Source organism: Ranitomeya imitator, chromosome 3 (assembly GCF_032444005.1).
Source record: "Ranitomeya imitator isolate aRanImi1 chromosome 3, aRanImi1.pri, whole genome shotgun sequence".
In the NCBI taxonomy this organism is placed as follows: Eukaryota; Metazoa; Chordata; class Amphibia; order Anura; family Dendrobatidae; genus Ranitomeya; species Ranitomeya imitator.
Window position 1 is genome coordinate 254938634 of NC_091284.1, and position 19338 is coordinate 254957971.

The following is a 19338-nucleotide window of genomic DNA, read 5'->3' on the forward strand; positions in this document are numbered from 1 at the left end:
TGATTTAAGGGCATAAAAATTCAAAGTTCAAAAATTGCTAAATTTTTAAAATTTTCACCAAATTTTCTTTTTTTTCACAAATAAACGCCAGTCAAATCGAAGAAAGTTTGCCACTATCATAAAGTACAATATGTCACGAGAAAACAGTCTCAGAATCACCAGGATCCGTTGAAGCGTTTCAGAGTTATGACCTCATAAAGTGACAGTGGTCAGAATTGAAAAAAATGGCCTGGTCAGGAAGTTGAAAACAGGCTTCGGGGTGAAGGGGTTAATGCAATGTTCCCCAACTCCGGTCCTCAAGAGCCACCAACAGGTCATGTTTTCAGGATTTCCTTAGTATTGCACAGGTGACTGAATGCTTGCCTGTCTAGGTAATGCAATTCAATTATCACCTGTGCAATACTAAGGAAATCCTGAAAACAAGACCTGTTGGTGGCTCTTGAGGACTGGAGTTGGGGAACACTGCTTTAATGAGTGTATAATAATAGTGTAAGGAAGACAATTTGAGGCTTGCAGTTATTGCTGGCAGACTTGATCTTCCCAAATGAGTGGTGATGTAGTTTCATGTGCTGGCAGAGAATCCTAGTTCACAGTCTACTCGAGCCAGGATGTCCTATGGCTTATTTTGGTCCTACAGACTTGCAAAGATTCTTCTTTCAGTAATGTGCAAAAGAACTAGCACATGTGAAATGCCCGCCCAAGCGACTAGCCACCACCCAACCAGATATTTCAGGCAGTGTTGAACATCTTCCACCGACACCCCGTGCCCCAGAGCCAGCATTATTGAAGATAATATCTGGTTGATGGAGTTGTGTACAGGACCAAACAGTGCGCGGAAGAATAGCGTGAACTCGAAACCTAGAATTCACTGTGTTGGTGGTGGAGGCATAGCCGTGCTTCCCTGGAAGCCAGCTGAGAGAGACTGCAGTCACTGTGCACGCTTATCGACCATTAGTTCTTCCGCAGCAGGACAGATCCAATGACGTGTGGAGGGTAAATGGAGCCTGGAAGAGGGGCATCCTTAAGGGTGTGATATGTGTAAAATGGGGCAGATTTTACTTGTTATATGGCACAAATAAAGAAGTATATATGTACATTATTATGAGGCCACATTATCGTTTTAGGAACATTCTTTTAACTTCTTTAAAACAAAATATTTTTTTACCATATATATACAGTTTTTACTTTATTTTGCTCTCGCTATTCGTAAAGTGTCTTGGCAAACATAAGAGCAAGGAAAACATTGTCAGGGTGCTTGGTTTCATTTATTTTCTCCTTTAGCTTATCACAACCTGGACATCATTACAGGTAAAGCTGTATTCATTTCAGATTTTGTCAAAATGTCAACAACTTTTCTTTTTAGAATACTTTTTATGAGTGTTAGTCCTATTTCCTGGAATATTTATTTATCTTATTACTGATTAACATAAGTTACCTCTTACTTTGTGGTTATCATTTTTGCTATTTTCTCATCAGGTACAAAATAACAGATATAATTGGCAAAGAGGAGGGTCTTGGTGTGGAGAACCTCCGAGGATCAGGCATGATTGCTGGAGAAACCTCACTGGCTTATGAAGAAGTCATAACCATTAATCTGGTAATCATAAGCATCAATTAATTGTTTGTTTGGCTTGAATTTTTGGTTTCTTTCCAATATTTGTTGGACTGTTTTGACAAAAAAAAAGCCCCTTTAACATGTCGTCTGAGTACAGTTACTACTGACTCTTGACAGTACTGTGCTGGTATACAGTGGGTGGGGAAAGTATTCAGACTCCTTTAATTTTTTCACTCCTTGTTTCATTGCAGCCATTTGGTAAATTCAAAAAAGTTCATTTTTTCTCATTAATGTTCACACTACACCCCATCTTGAAAATGTATTAAAAAAGAAAAACTGAAATATCACATGACCATAAGTATTGAGACCCTTTTTCTCAGTATTGAGTAGAAGCACCCTTTTGAGCTAGTGCTGCCACGAGTCTTCTTGGGAATGATGCAACAAGATTTTCACACCATTTTTTTAGGGACCTCATCACATTTGAAGTGAGGTTGAGCGGTCTTTGTGACATAAAGTGACACCACTCTAAAAACTGCACCCCTCAAGGTGTTCAAAACCATATTCAAAAAGCTTATTAACCCTTCAGTTGCTTCACGAGAACTGAAGCAATGTGGAAGAAAAAAATTAACATTTAACTTTTTTCACAACTAGTTTACTTTATACACAAACGTTTTTATTTATTTTCACAAAGGTAACATTAGTATGGACCACAAAATATGTTATACAATTTCTCCTGAGTACTCCGATACCGCATGTGTGGGGGAAATCCACTGTTTGGGCGCGCAGCAGGAGCACCGTTTGGCTTTTTGTGCGCAAAATTATCTGGAATCGGGAGCTGATGCCATGTCGCGTTTGGAGAGCCCCTGATGTACCTAAACAGTGGAAACCCCCCACAAGTGACCCCATTTTGGAAACTAGACCCCTCAAGGATTTTATCCAGGGGTATAGTGAGCATTCTGAACACACAGGTACGACACAGAATTTGATAACATTCGGTCGTCATATTGCATATTTTGTCATTAATGCTGAGCGCAAGTGCTCACTACTACAATTTACATCGGGTGCTCGAGTATGCACCAAATATCGCAGATACTCGAGTGACATGCTGGAGTCGCTGCCACGCATGTTTCACAGCTGTTAGACACCCAAAAATAAGCATGTGAGGATCTGTGAAACTCCATGCATACCTGAGCACTAAGATGCAGACTCGACTAGGGAGCACTTGCGCTCAACACTAGTCGTAACATCGTCATTCTTTTTTTTTTTTTTTTTTACTCAAAAAAAACCCCAATTCTAACTCCAACCCTACCACAACCCTAACTCCAACTCTAACTGCAAAGAATGGGATTTTTTTTTATTTTTTATAATTTTTATCTAACAAAGGGAATGGCAAAGAGGGATTGGATTTACTATTTTTTAAATCCCTTATTGTTGTCAGGTACCAGCTGGCAGATCTCGGCCCATCTCATTTTTTTCTAGGAAGATGATGCGGAGGGTCGAGGGACAAATCAGGAGGTATCGGGGGTTGGTAAGAGGCAGGGGACCCCATTTCTCTCTTTGCTGATATGATAGATCATATCAGAGAAGAGCGCTGAGGCCGGGTTCTTAGGCCGGGTTCACACTGCGTTAGCAGCAGCCCGTTCAGCACATACGTTATCGGGCTGCTGTAACGCAAGTGCCGGCGTTTGCATCGCGCTAGCGCAGATGGAGCATCTGCTAGCTCTATCTGCACTAGCAGTGACGGACCCGGAAACACTGCAGCCCGCGTCTCAGGGTCCGTCACTCAATGATGGCACATCCCTAGCGCACGCCCATTGTGGGCGTGTGCTAGCGATGTGTCCGACATTGCTTTCAATGGCGGAGTTAACGGACTACGTTACACCGCATTATGCCGCGGTGTAACGTAGTCCGTTTAACGTACCACCATTAAACGCAGTGTGAACCCAGCCTTAACTGCTGCCATTAAAAAGCCTATCGGTGGTCGTTAAGGGGTTAGACTGTGTAAATAAACCAGTCAGGCAGTTGGGTGCTAGAAAACTGTGTATTTTCCCAGCTTCATTTAGCCACTCCAAATATTTGGCATTATTGTAACTAATCACCTGCAATGCTCCGGTATGGCATAAAAGGGCAGAGTCTACAAACTGATGTCTCTGTCTGGGAAAACTCTGTGAGTAAGGCAGTTGTTTGTTTAACCCTCCGTCACATACAATATTCGGACTAACGAGTTCACATACAATGTGCCTGTCAGGCGCCTGCTGGAAAAATACCTATAATATCTAATGTTTGCAATTTCAGTGCTCTAAAAGTGATCAGTGACCTTCATAGGGATGTAATAAAAGAGACTACACATAATCAGTTGCAAAAAAAACCCATTTACTTAACATAAAACTAATAACTATGAAATACAAACTTTTCAAAACTCCCGCCAAATAGTCCCCAGTTCGACTCTCTCAAAAAAATGTACAAAGAAAATTTTTGAACACAAACTTAATTTTAAGGTACCTTAAGTACTATTAAAAACATATTCAATCAGAAGTAGATGCTGAGGTTTCCCCAGAAAAGTCACACTTGCAGAGCAAATAGCAAGAATTACACACCATTTTTGCATGTGTCAGGCAAATTGCTTTATGACATTTGAGACATTCATAATTTGAAAGCCTTCTGGTTCCGCTTTCCGTTTGGCAGGTGGTGCATCTCCTTCTTTTGTGAGGTGGTGCAGATGGTGACTTTTCACCATCATCTTCTGGGCGGAACCTTTTGAGCTGAACTTGAAGGCGAGAGGGGATACCGATTGTTTTCACGCTTCTCCTCCGTAGCTCTCCAAGTACTAGTTCATGGGCCAATTTTTTCAGATACAATCGTCTACGGAGTGGTTTTCAAGATAAATTACTTGTGAATTTATACCACCCAAATTCAACATAGCAAAAAATATGACCATTGGCCAGCGTTTGATGTTTCTGCTGACGTTGAAAGTGGAGCACATCTGATCTGCTGTATCCACACCCCCTTTGGTGGCATTGTAAAATGTAATTATCTCCGGTTTTTTTTCTGCCCCAGTCCCAGGATCGATGGCAGCATCATCATGAAGTGTTGATAGAAGAAGTACGATTTTTTTGGCATGTGGTACATAGGAAACTAAAGCCTTTCCATTATGGAATGCAAACATACTGCTGTACTGTTGTCTCTCTTTCACACTTACAAACTGTGGCGGCAATTCCCTTTTGTTTTTTCTTACAGTTCCCACATATGACAGCTTCTGAATTTTCAGATAATCAATCAGATCACAACTTGTAAACCAATTGTCAGCTGTAATATTGCGACCCGATCCAAATAAGGGTTCAGCCAGTCTTTTTACAACATCAATGGGTTTGTTGCTCACACATTAAGGACCTTCTGGTTGTTTTCCTGCAGAAACTTCCAGGTTGTAAGTGTAGGTCTTACTGGCATCAACAAGGGCATAAATTTTTATTCCATATTTGTTTGGCTTTGATGGAATATATTGACGAAAGGCACATCTACCACGAAAACCAGGGAGCATTTCGTCAATAGTGAGATTCTCTCCAGGGTAATAACTTTGTTTACAGTTTACAACAAATCTTTGAAATATATCACGAATTGGAGCAAGTCGGTCATGTGTTTTGCGTTCGGTTCGGGTAGTTCTGTCGTCAAACCGAAGGCAACGAATTAGAATCTTGAATCTGTTTATTGACATAACAAGGCTAAATTTTTCAACTCCATCCCCATCTTTACCCCAAAGTTCCTCCAAACTTTGTCTATTTGCCCTATAAGCTCCTGCAAGGTACAGTAATCCAAAAAAAGCACGCAGTTCTATTTCATCTGTGGGCTTGATGGTTCTGTTGCAGATGTACTTGTCCTTTATAATGTCTATATATTGGTTGGTATATGTGACAATAGAGTCCAGAATGTCATCTGTAAATATACTGTTCCAGCATTCAACTACAGTTTTTGCATTACGTGCAGTTCCTATTACTGCAGGAAGGTGAGTAATAATGTTTAAAGGTTCCCTACGTTTTTTCTGGAATGGCTTCTTGTTCCATTTAGTATTTTTATCTTTTCCAATATAATATGATCCAACTTCTTCATCCTCACCACTGTCACCATCTTGCTCTGTTTCAGAATCCAGGACACATTCTTCCACCTCATCATGAGAATCAATCTCACTTTCCTCATTCAGTGTGAGGTCTCTATCATCTAACAGCATGTTTGTTACTTCCTCAACATCAAGTTGTTTGGATAAATTGTACATTTTCCTCTCCATTTCAGCAGATAATCTGAAGCAAGAGAAGGAATATGTTAGGGAACTACTGTATATGCCTGAGCAGCACACTTTCTTTTATAAAATCTCCCTTATTTCTATGAAATATCCTCACATTTTGTGCTATACATTCATAAAACAAGCTAAATAAACTATTGTGATGAATAAAAACATAAAATACCAACCTTACTGAATGTGACGTATTCACATACAATGAGCCTGAGAGATCTGTGCAGCTATATCCTCTCCCCTGAAGCTCTGAAATCCAACTGTGATATCAGGTTTCACAGACCTTCAAGAGACAGGAGACTACCTGGAGGGAGGGGGTTTCCTCACAATCTGGTGAGGAAGGAGAAATGAAAGTAAAAGAGAAGCGCCTGTCAGATCAGTTGTATGTGACGGAGGGTTAAGGATGCTGTTCACTGGGCCCAGCTCTTGTCACTCAGAAATTGGGTTCATAGTTTGCGACCAGCCGGCCTAGAATTTTACTTTGTATTTTTATTTTGCTGATTTATGTACAGAACTTATAAAACTGGTTGTGGCCAGTGGTATCAAATTTGCCTGGTGTGAGCTGTGTTTTGGAGAGCCTGAAGCGCCTGTTTATGCCGAAAGATTGCAATACCGTGAGCTAATCCCCTCACCTGTCACTCCCCTGAGTATTCCGTTTTGTTTGTTTTTTTAAATCTCCCATATGGTTCCAGAGATATGAGTCTTTTTATTTAGTGCTAATTTTTGTAATCTTTACAAGGGGACGTTGCTGAAAATGTAATAATACAGAGTTGTCTAAAAACATACACCCAGAGAACCCTGTGAGCACCATCTCCTTAGTAATATATAGCCAGAGAAAATGTTTTTTTAAACGTTCACCGTTTTTTACCACAGAAAAAACCAAAATATTAGCATAGAATCAAATTGTGGTTTTAACCCCTTCACCCCGAAGCCTTTTTTCAACTTCCTGACCGGGCCATTTTTTTCAATTCTGACCACTGTCACTTTATGAGGTCATAACTCTGGAACGCTTCAACGGATCCTGGTGATTCTGAGAATGTTTTCTCGTGACATATTGTACTTTGATAGTGGTAACATTTCTTTGATATGACTTGCGTTTATTTGTGAAAAAAATGGAAATTTGGCGAAAATGTTGCAATTTTTAAACTTTTAGTTTTTATGCCCTTAAATTAGAGAGTCATATCATACAAATTAGTTAATAAATAATGTAACCCACATGTCTGCTTTACATTAGCACAATTTTGGAAACATAATTTTTTTTGTTAGGAAGTTATAAGGGTTAAAAGTTGATCAGCGATTTCTCATTTTTACAACAACATTTTCAAAACCATTTCTTTTAGGGACCACCTCACACTTGAAGTGACTTTGAGGGGCCTATATGACAGAAAATGCCCAAAAGTGACACCATTCTAAAAACTGCACCCCTTAAGGTACTCAAAACCACATTCAAGAAGTTTATTAACCCTTCAGGTGCTTCACAGAAATTTTTGGAATGTTTAAAAAAAATTGAACATTTAACTTTTTTTCACAAAAATTTTACTTCAGATCCAATTTGTTTTATTTTACCAAGGGTAACAGGAGAAATTGGACCACAAAAGTCGTTGTACAATTTGTCCTGAGTACGCTGATACCCTATATGTGGGGTTAAACCACTGTTTGGGCACATGGCAGAGCTCGGAAGGGAAGGAGCGCCATTTGACTTTTAAATGCAAAATTTGCTGGAATTGAGATCGGACACCATGTCGCGTTTGGAGAGCCCCTGATGTGCCTAAACAGTGGAAACCCCCCACAAGTGACACCATTTTGAAAAATAGAGCCCCTAAGGAACTAATCTAGATGTGTGGTGAGCACTTCGAACCTCCAAGTGCTTCACAGAAGTTTATAATGTAGAGCCGTGAAAATATTTTTTAATTTTTTTTTCCACAAAATAATTTTTAACCTGCAATTTTTTAATTTCCCAAGGGTAACAGGAGAAATTGGACCCCAAAAGTTGTTATCCAATTTGTCCTGAGTACGCTGACACCCCATATATGGGGGGAGCCACAGTTTGGGCACATGGCAGAGCTCGGAAGGGAAGGAGCGCTGTTTTGGAATGGTCTGCGGGCATCACGTTGCGTACCTGATGTACCTGATGTACCTAAACAGTAGAGAAACTCCCACAAGTTACCCCATATTGGAAACTAGACCCCCTAAGGAACTTATTTAGATGTGTTGTGAGAACTTTGAACCCCTAAGTGTTTCAATAAAGTTTATAACGCTGAGCCGTGAAAATAAAAAATATATTTTTTTCCACGAAAATGATATTTTAGCCCCCAAATTTTTATTTTCACAAAGGTAACAGGAGAAATTGGACTGCAAATATTGTTGTTCAATTTGTCCTGAGTACGCTGATACCCCATATGTGGGGGTAAACCATTGTTTGGGTGCACGGCAGAGCTCGGAAAGGAAGGAGCACCATTTCACTTTTTCAACGCAGAATTGGCTGGAATTGAGATCGGACGCCATGTCACATTTGGAGAGCCCCTGATGTGCCTAAACAGTGGAAACCCCCCCCCCCCAATTTTAACTCCAACCCTAACCCCAATGCACCCCTAAACCTAATCCCAACCATAACCCTTACCACACCCCTAATCCAAACACACCCCTAACCCTAATCTTAACCCTGACCACACCCCTAACCCTAATACCAGCCCTAATCTCAACCCTAACCTTAACCCTAACCACATCCCTAACCCTGACAGACCCCTAACCCTAATCTCAACCCTATCCCCAACCTTAAACATAATCCAAACCCTAACTTTAGCCCCAACCCTAACCCTAATGGGAAAATGGAAATAAATACATTTTTTAAATTTTAACTAAGGAGGTGATAAAGGGGGGGTTGATTTACTATTTATAGGGGATTTTGTTTGGCAGCTGTCAGACACTAAGACAAGCTTTTTATTGCAAAAAATAGTTTTCTGCATCACCACATTTTGAGAGCTATAATTTATCCATATTTTGGCCCACAGACTCATGTGAGATCTTGTTTTCTATGGGACGAGTTGTCGTTTTTATTGGTGCCGTGACTTTTTTGATCGCTTTTTATTCCGAATTTTGGGAGGCAGAATAAACAAAAACCAGCAATTCCTGAATGTCTCTTAGGGTGGGCGTTTATACCGTTCCACGCGTGTTAAAATTGATAAAGCAGCTTTATTGTTTGGGTTTGTACGATTACAGCGATACCTCATTTATATCATTTTTTTATGTTTTGGTGCTTTTACACAATAAAAACTATTTTATATAAAAAATACCGTAATTGTTTTTGCATCGCTTTATTCTGAGAGTTATAACTTTTCTATTTTTCTGCTGATGATGCTGTATGGCGGCTTTTTTTTTGCAGGACAAGATGACGTGTTTAGCGGTACCATGTTTATTTATATCCGTCTTTGTGATCACATTTTATTGCACTTTTTGTTCGGCAGTATGATGATAAAGCATTGTTTTTTTGTTTGTTTTTGCGGTGTTCACTGAAGGGGTTAACTAGTGGGATAGTTTTATAGAACTTGTCGTTTCAGACGCTTCGATACCAAATATGTGTACTTTTATTGTTTTTTTTTAATTTACATAAATAAATGGATTTATTGGAAAATATTTCTTTTTTTCTTTATTTGGGGATTTTTTTTAAATCTTTTATACATTCTATTTTTTTTCTTTACTTTCTAACATTGTCCCAGGGTGGGACATCACTATATTATATCAGATCGCTGATCTGACACTTTGCATAGCACTGTGTCAGATCAGCGATCTGACAGGCAGTGCAGGAGGCTTTCCGGTGCCTGTTCTCAGCAGGCGCCGGCAAGCCACCCCACTTCAGGACCCGGAAGGAGCCCCACATCCATTTTGGATCCGGGGACTCCTTCAAGAACACCGGAACAACGCGATCGCATTGCGTTGTTCCGGTAGGAAAGTGCAGGGAGCCCCCGTCCCTGCGCGATGCCTCTCTGTCGCTGTTACTACTGACAGCGGCATCAGAGGGGTTAAATGCCCACGATCGGCGCTATGTGGGGCCATTGTACTGTGGAACACTATGTGGGGCCATTATACTGTGGAGAATTATGTGGAGGCACAGTATACTGTGGAGCACTATGTGGGGCCAATAAATTGTGGAGCCCTATGTGGGTCATTATACTGTGGGGCCATTATACTGTGGAGCACTATGTGAGGCCATTATGCTGTGGGGCACAATGTGGGGCCATTATACTGTGGAGTACTATGTGAGGCCATTATACTGTGGCGCAATATGTGGGGCATTATACTGTGGGGCCATTATACTGTGGAGCACTATGTGAGGCCATTATGCTGTGGAGCACTATGAGGGGCACATTATACTGTGGAGTACTATGTGAGGCCATTATACTGTGGAGCAATATGTGGGGCATTATACTATGGGGCCATTATACTGTGGAACACTATGAGGGGACATTATACTGTGGAACACTGAGGGGCCATTATACTGTGGAGTACTATGTGAGGCCATTATACTGGGGAGCAATATGTGGGGCATTATACTGTGGAGCACTATGATGGGACATTATACTGTGGAGTACTATGTGAGGCCATTATACTGTGGAGCACTATGTGGGGCCATTATACTGTGGAGCACTATGTGGGGCCATTATACTGTGGAACACCATGAGGGACCATTATACTGTGGAGTACTATGGGAGGCCATTATACTGTGGAGCATTATGTGGGGCCACTATACTGTGGAACACTATCAGGGGCCATTATACTGTGGGGCCATTATACTGTGGAGCACAATGTGGGGCCACTATACTGTGGAACACTAAGGGTGGAGCACTATGTGGGGCATTATACTGTGGGGCCACTATACTGTGGAGCACAATGTGGGGCCACTATACTGTGGAACACTAAGGGGCCATTATACTGTGGAGCACTATGTGGGGCATTATACTGTGGGGCCACTATACTGTGGAGCACAATGTGGGGCCACTATACTGTGGAACACTAAGGGGCCATTATACTGTGAAGCACTATGTGGGGCATTATACTGTGGGGCCACTATACTGTGGAGCACAATGTGGGGCCACTATACTGTGGAACACTAAGGGGCCATTATACTGTGAAGCACTATGTGGGGCATTATACTGTGGGGCCACTATACTGTGGAGCACTATAAGGGGCACATTATACTCTGGAGTACTATGTGAGGCAATTATACTGTGGAGCAATATGTGGGGCCTTTATTCTGTATAGTGCACTATGTGGAGCCATTATATTGTATGGTGCACTATGTTTGGAATCTAGGGGCTTCAATAGGACGAAAATTACTTTGCAAGGGCTGCAAAGTTATGACATGCCCTTGTGTGATCCTACTGAATATTATTTTTCGGTTGGATGGGGAGGCAATTAGAACATCTGCTATGGGAGGCCTATGATTTCTATGTATGCTTCTGGTGATACCACCCAGAGCCATGTATCTAATGCCCATCATGGTAATAACCCCCCAGAGCCATGTATCTAATGCCCATTACATTACACCACTGCTCCCATAGAAGTAAACAGAGTGGGGTAGTAGTGTAATGTGTGACACTTCTCCGTCCACTTCTATGGGAGCAGTAGTGTAATGTGTGACCCTGCTGGACCTTAAATTTGAAAGTAGCCAACAGAGTGGCACCCATGCCACACAATATAGGTGATGTGCCACTCTGGTTCTGTGTTGATCAGAATTTTTAGGTTCAAGGATATATTTTTATGCATTTTGTAAAAATGTTATGCTTTGCTGCAAAATTGCATGATAACGCTCAGAAGTGTAAAAATGAGAGTTGTATATTTTCACATTGTACCAAAGTGTCTACTTTCGGAATATATAGGTTATGTGTTGATTGAACTACAGCTAAAATATTTGATCATTTTTTAATAAATTTGGTGGAATTTTTGGCAATTTAGAAGTTCAGGCGTCCTATAGCACTGGTAGGCTGTGTGCACACATTGCATTTTTGCAAGCCTTGTCACATGGCTTAGGATGACTTTAGTTTTGGCTTTTATCCCAAGTCATGTGACAAGGCTCGTGAGAGAGTCGATATTGACATTTAGGATTGCTACTTCCTATAGGTGGCACTAGAGTTCTAGTCCTCATCCTCTCTGAAGAGACAGTTCACACATACCCTTAGGCTATGTGCACACGTTGCGGATTTTGATGCGTTTCCGCAGGTTTTGGACGTGCGGAATTGTATCAAATCCGCAGTGTAGTGCACAAGCAATGTTAGTCAATGGGAAAATGACAATTGTTGTGCACATGCTGCGGAATTAAACGTGCGGATTCGCAGTGATTATTTTCCGCAGCATGTCAATTCTTTTTGCCGATCTGCAGCGTTTCTGCACCCACTGACTTCCATTGTGTCAGGCAAATCCACAGAAAAGCTGCGGGTTTAAAAAGATCTGCGGTTTTGCTGCGGAGTTGGGTGCGAGAAACGCTGCAGATCAGGAGGAGGAAGAGTGTGTGGGCAGAGATTATATATGTGGGCAGAGACTGTGCTGAGAAGACGTGCATGTGTGTGTGTGTGTGTGTGTGTCTGTGTGCCTGTGTGGGGTCTGCGGGTCTGTGTGTCCCACACCATTTTTTTTTTTTTTTTTTAAATTAAACAGATATTGCGTTTAAGGCCGGGGTCACACTTGCGAGAAACTCGCACCTCAATACCCGACACAGCCGCCAGCACTTGGGACCGCAGTGTGCTGCTGTATGTATTTCTATGCAGCTGAACGCTCTGGACCGAGTGTCGGCGGCAGTGCCAGGTATTGAGGTGCGAGACTTGTGCAAGTTTCTCGCAAGTGTGACCCCCGACCTAACACAGATTTTGTGTGTGTGTCTTTAACTCTTTATGTACCATTTTATTATGTTTATTACTAAACATCGTGCTTTGTATCTATCTATCTATCTATCTAGAAAATCAGAAAAAAAAAAGAGAAATGCAGAGAAATCTGCCAAAACGTTGCTGCTAACGGATCAGTAAAGCCACTGTTTTTCAATTTGATTTTTGGAGTGCTGTCTGTTTTTTTTTCTTATTTTCTTCTTTGGAGGTTTGGACATCACTTTTACAGGTTTATTGCACCCGTTCTTTTTGGTAGTGCTGCCAAATTTTCTTTAATTATCTATCCATCTGTCTATAGATAGATCTATTGATCTATCTATAGATATGTCTTTAGATAGATAGATATATCTATAAATAGATAGATCTATAGATAGACAGATAATCCCCGAATCCCATAAGGCACTGCGGTAGTGTCGCTTCCGGAGGCGCAATTCGTGGCTGCAAGGCCACGAACTGCCCCTGCGCAAATGACATACACGTCACCGCTATTCCCATGCAGTAACAGCCACAGCTGCGCGCTCTACCCGCGCATGCGCTGTAACGACACGGCTGTTACTGCGCCTGCGTGTTACTTTCACTCCTATTTCTAGTATCTATCTATATCTATAGATCTATCTACGGTATCTTTCTGTGTGTGTGTAAACATTATTCTTCAATGGACTATGTAAATGAAGAGGTTGGACAAGAAATGATATCACATTTTTTTTTTTTGTACAATAATGGATCTTTATTTAGCTTACAAAAACGCACACAAATCCGCATGAAAATCCACATCAAATTTGAGCAGATTTTTACGTGCTTTTCCTGCCAAGAGATGCAAAATCTGCGCAGAAAACTCCACAGGCAAATCTGCAAGGTGTGCACATACCCTTAGGCTACTTTCACACTTCCGTCGGTACGGGGCCGTCGCAAACCGTCGGCCCGACGTACCGACGGATGTTGTGCTAAAGCACAACGTGGGCAGCGGATGCAGTTTTACAACGCATCCGCTGCCCATTGTGATGAGCGGGGAGGAGGGGGCGGAGTTTCGGCCGCGCATGCGCTGTCGAAAATGGCGGACACGTCGCACAAAAAAACTTTACATTGAACTTTTTTTGTTCCGATGGTCCGCCAAAACACGACGCATCCGTCGCACGAGAGGCCATAAGTCGCAAATGCGTCGCTAATGCAAGTCTATGGAGAAAAAACGCATCCTGCAGGCAACTTTGCAGGATGCGTTTTTTCTCCAAAACGACGCATTGCGACGTAGCCCAATCGCCGGAAGTGTGAAAGTAGCCTTAGTGAATCTCCCACTTCTGGTTTTATGACAGTAAATAGTGCATTGAAAGAAACTAATGATACAGTGACACCTAATGGTGGAAAGTAAGATTGTGTAAGCTCATGCTTGCGTCTACGAAACTTTCATTTCCACAGTCTACTCTGTAATTGAATATCCAGTTTGTTAAAAGGAAAAAATAAATTCCCCTGGTGGGATGGCCTTCTGATCTTGCATATCTCAAATAAAATGTAGAAGTTTGCTGTAAGCACCAAAGACGACCAATTGCATCTTTCTCACAAATACTGTATATTGTATGTATATTGTTAAGGCTACTTTCACACATCAGGCTTTTTGTTTCAGGCACAATCCGGCAATTTTTGGAAAAAACGGATCTCTCTCTCTCTCTCTCTCGTCCCCGAAACAGGAAGTCAAAAATCCATGCGCATTAAAGAAGGACGGATCCAGCTAAAAAACGGATCCGGCGCATCAGATTTTCACAATTTGCGCCGGATCCTTTTTTTTTTTTTTTTTTTTTACAAATTTGCCGGATTATGCCTGAAAACAAAAAAAAATGATGTGTGAAAGTAGCCTAACACAAAAAAGACGGGTCCCAGTACAAATGTCAATGTCTTTATCTGTGTCTGGGGGTCTACAACATACATTTACCAATGAGATATTTTGCACAACCTCATGTGTTTTGAATGCAATGGGTAATAGTGACAATTCTGCAGTGTTCTGGTCAGTGCTTTATTCTATAGTGACAAGGTGAGGAAACTCCATTTATTACTCTAAACAGATGCATTCTGGCTTTGCCCGGCAGCTGCGATGCTGTTGGGCTCCTGGGCCATTCCCCCTTCGGTTGGTCTGATGTGCTGGCGATGTGCACTACGCAATGCTGCACTTAGGGTAATGGCCCCCTTAAAGAGGTTACCAGTGGTTTATGCGCTTTAATCATAATGTTAGCTACCATGTTGATTTGTGTACGGTTTGCTTAGCACCAGTAGATCAGTGTGTACTATTTGGATGTGAGTCCATTGGTTTTCTACCTTTGAGTTGTATAATCATTATGTAGATGAGCAGGAAGCTCAGAGATACAGTACAGACCAAAGGTTTGGACACACCTTCTAATTTAAATATTTTTCTGTATTTTCATGACTGCGAAAATTGTACATTCACACTGAAGGAATCAAAACTATGAATTAACACATGTGGAATTATATACTTAACAAAAAAGTGAAATTATGTCCTATATTCTAGGTTCTTCAAAGTAGCCACCTTTTTGCTTTGATGACTGCATTGCACACTCTTGGCATTCTCTTGATGAGCTTCAAGAGGTAGTCACCGGAAATAGTCTTCCATCAATCTTGAAGGAGTTCCCAGAGATGCTTACCACTTGTTGGCCCTTTTGCCTTCACTCTGCGGTCCAGCTCACCCCAAACCATCTCGATTGGGTTTAGGTCTGTTGACTGTGGAGGCCAGGTCATCTGGCGTAGCACCCCATCACTCTCCTTCTTGGTCAAATAGCCCTTACACAGCCTGGAGGTGTGTTTGGGGTCATTGTCCTGTTGAAAAATAAATGATGGTCCAACTAAACGCAAACCGGATGGAATAGCATGCCGCTGCAAGATGCTGTGGTAGCCATACTGGTTCAGTATGCCTTCAATTTTTAATAAATCCCCAACAGTGTCACCAGCAAAGCACCCCCACACCATCACACCTCCTCCTCCATGCTTCACGGTGGGAACCAGGCATGTAGAGTCCATCCGTTCACCTTTTCTGCATCGCACAAAGACAAAGTGGTTGGAACCAAAGATCTCAAATTTGGACTCATCACAACAAAGCACAGGTTTCCACTAGTCTAAGGCCCATTCCTTGTGTTCTTTAGCCCAAACAAGTCTCTTCTGCTTGTTGGATGTCCTTAGCAGTGGTTTCCTAGCAGCTTTTTACCATGAAGGCCTGCTACACAAAGTCTCCTCTTAACAGTTGTTGTAGAGATGTGTCTGCTGCTAGAACTCTGTGTGGCATTGACCTGGTCTCTAATCTGAGCTGCTGTTAACCTGTGATTTCTGAGGCTGGTGACTCGGATAAACTTATCCTCAGAAGAAGAGGTGACTCTTGGTCTTCCTTTCCTGGGGCAGTCCTCATGTGAACCAGTTTCTTTGTAGCGCTTGATGGTTTCTGCCACTGCACTTGGGGACGCTTTCAAAGTTTTCCCAATTTTTCGGACTGACTGACCTTCATTTCTTAAAGTAATGATGGCCACTCGTTTTTCTTTACTTAGCTGCCTTTTTCTTGCCATAATACAAATTCTAACAGTCTATTCAGTAGGACCATCCGCTGTGTATCCACCAGACTTCTGCACAACACAACTGATGGTCCCAACCCCATTTATAAGCCAAGAAATCCCACTTATTAAAGTTGACAGGGCACACCTGTGAAGTGAAAACCATTCCCAGTGACTACGTCTTGAAACTCATCAAGAGAATGCCAAGAGTGTGCAAAGCAGTCATCAAAGCAAAAGGTGGCTACTTTGAAGAACCTTGAATATAAGACATAATTTCAGTTATTTCACACTTTTTTGTTAAGTATATAATTCACATGTGTTAATTCATAGTTTTGATGCCTTCAGTGTGAATGTACAATTTTCATAGTCATGAAAATACAGAAAAATCTTTAAATGAGAAGGTGTGTCCAAACTTTTGGTCTGTACTGTATATATGTTTGACTTTGAGTGTCTGTGAGACCCAGCAGTCCTTGACCTAAAATGTGTTCAAATCATTACCTCAAAGGGGTATTTCCATCTTGTATGTGTATGGTGTATCTCCAGGACATGCTATGAGTGTACAGTAGTAGCAGGTCGCATCACTGGGACCCACATCTATCTCGAAAATGAGTCCAATTTCTGTCAGTGGAGAGGTTGTCAGAGTTCTGATACAAAAGAATGGGAATTCCGACCACCTCTCCACTCACAGGGCATGTCAGGACCTGGTTCTTGACACGGATACATGTCGAATTGGTGGGATCTATTATACACTCAGAGCATATTCTGTGGATATGCAATAAATGTACCCCTTAAAAATAGGTCTGCAGAATATTTCAACATTCACATCCTGACAACCGAGACCACCAAAGTAGGTCCATAGCAGACAGCCACAGCTGATTGTCTCTTATGTTGTCTTGTTCCCTTCTAACAGGCAATTTCTATCAGCCGCCATGATAGAGTAATGTGTTCTGAGACAGTGTGATGGTGCCAACAACACAGACAGGACTAAGATAAGACTGTGAGGCCAATAGCGCAGTTTTATTTCATGAGTTTCATGAGCCTGTTTGCTTCCTACCTTCACTCCTCTAAAACCTCACAAAACAAGAACCATAGTGACGTGAGATACGGAGATATTTCAGCTTGGATGTGTTTTTATTTTTTGTATCTTTTTTTCATGAATATTTTACTTTTTGTTTCATTCCAGGTGACATGCAGAGCAATTGGCATCGGAGCATATTTGGTGAGATTAGGTCAAAGAACAATTCAGGTTGAAAACTCGCATATTATTTTGACTGGTGCTGGAGCATTAAACAAAGTAAGTAATATCCCTGTAAAAATAATAATTACTTTTTCCAATTGCTAATTAATATAGTTGTCGCTTTAGCCTACATTTTGTCAAACCTTTTGTGTTAAATTGCTGTATCCATTTATTAAAATTTGAATCCGATGTCTGACAGGTGTTGACAAGGATGAAGGAGACCCACAAATAGCTTATCATGAAGATGGAATCTATAATAATAATAATAATAATAATAATTTTATTTATATAGCGCCAACATATTCCGCAGCGCTTTACAAATTATAGAGGGGACTTGTACAGACAATAGACATTACAGCATAACAGAAATACAGTTCAAAACAGATACCAGGAGGAGTGAGGGCCCTGCTCGCAAGCTTACAAACTATGGGGAAAAGGGGAGACACGAGAGGTGGATGGTAACAATTGCTTTAGTTATTCGGACCAGCTATAGTGTAAGGCATGAAGGTAATAGTGTAAGGCATGAAGGTATCTAATCTATACATTAGTAAGGAGAAAACGTACCCCTTCGATCCCAGTCTTAGCCTCTCACCCTGCCAAATCAGATCTCAAACTTTGCACTGATGAGGGGCAATGCCATGAAACACTGTGTCTGCAAATTGAGATTCTAATTTGGCTGTTATCCTACGTCATATTATAAGGTTCATTAAAGCGAACCTGTCAGCAGGATTTTGCTAAGTAACCTACAGACACTATCCGGTTGGCAGTGTTACATTTATTAAAATGATACCTGGGGTGAAGAAATCCATCTTGTGGTTCTTGTGTAATCAGTCTGAGATTATGCTAATGATACGCTCGTGCTCCTGGGCGGTACTGTAGGCAGAGTCTTATCTTCCTGCGCTAAGCCAGAGAAAACAAGGAAAGACCTGCCCACAGGTCTCCCCGAAGCACAAACATGTTCCTCATCATAGAGACAGACTGCTTGTGCTGCGGGGTAGCCTGTGGGCAGGTCTTCCCTTGGTTTCTCTGGCTTAGTGCAGGAAGATAAGACTCTGCCTACAGTCCAACCCTGGAGCAAGACCATCTCATTAGCTGAAAACTGCTAACACTGATTACACAAGAACCACAAGATGGATTTCTTCACCCCAGGTATCATTTTAATCAGTTTAACACTGCCAACCTGACAATGCCTGTAGATAAGTTATCAAAATCCTGCTGACAGTTTTGCTTTAAAGGGTCAATATTTAATTGTAGGATGGCTACTTCCAATAGGTGAAGCTAGAGTTCAAGTCCTCTCCCTCTATGAACAGACAATTTTCATATTTAATTTCCCAGAGCAAGGCGTTGAAGTCTAGCATGTCACTCTCTACAAAACTCGTGCAAGAAATCTCGATATATATGCATCACTTTTAGCATGTTAAAGTTGAATCTCCCTCCAAGTCTCGTTGCTGTACTGTAAATTATGCACATAATCAAACACGCAAAATTTTATAGAATGGCTCCATATTTTTGCACTGTTTGATCTTTAGTGACTAAACTTCCATTTCTAGTCTGACTTCTCATACAATAGGTACAAATGTAAACCCGTTATAAAGGCGATTGTGAAAAAAAATCAATTACAGTATACAGTCGATAAAATTGAATTTAATGTTTTTGCCACTATAATCCTTCATTGGTCTGTTTAGAAATGTTAACTAAGGAATCCATTGTAAGTGACCATTTATATGTTATGTGCAGAATCCCAATATGTGATCATTAGACCCAACTACAGTATGTTGCAACTCTAAAAAATGGGTGTTTGGGACAGATGGTAAAGATGTGGAATGTGTGGAGTTTTGCTAACA

General features: G+C 41.3%; 1 protein-coding gene across 2 annotated transcripts in view; it reads left to right on the forward strand.

The window, feature by feature from the left end:
- The window catches only part of ACACA (acetyl-CoA carboxylase alpha), a 575142-nt gene that overhangs the window by 334993 nt on the left and 220811 nt on the right, over positions 1 to 19338 (forward strand). For both annotated transcript variants that reach the window (XM_069756397.1, XM_069756396.1), the window contains exons 44-45: positions 1477 to 1597; positions 17441 to 17551. In XM_069756397.1, the coding sequence (XP_069612498.1) occupies positions 1477 to 1597; positions 17441 to 17551 (232 nt within the window). The remainder of the gene's footprint in view (positions 1 to 1476; positions 1598 to 17440; positions 17552 to 19338) is intronic.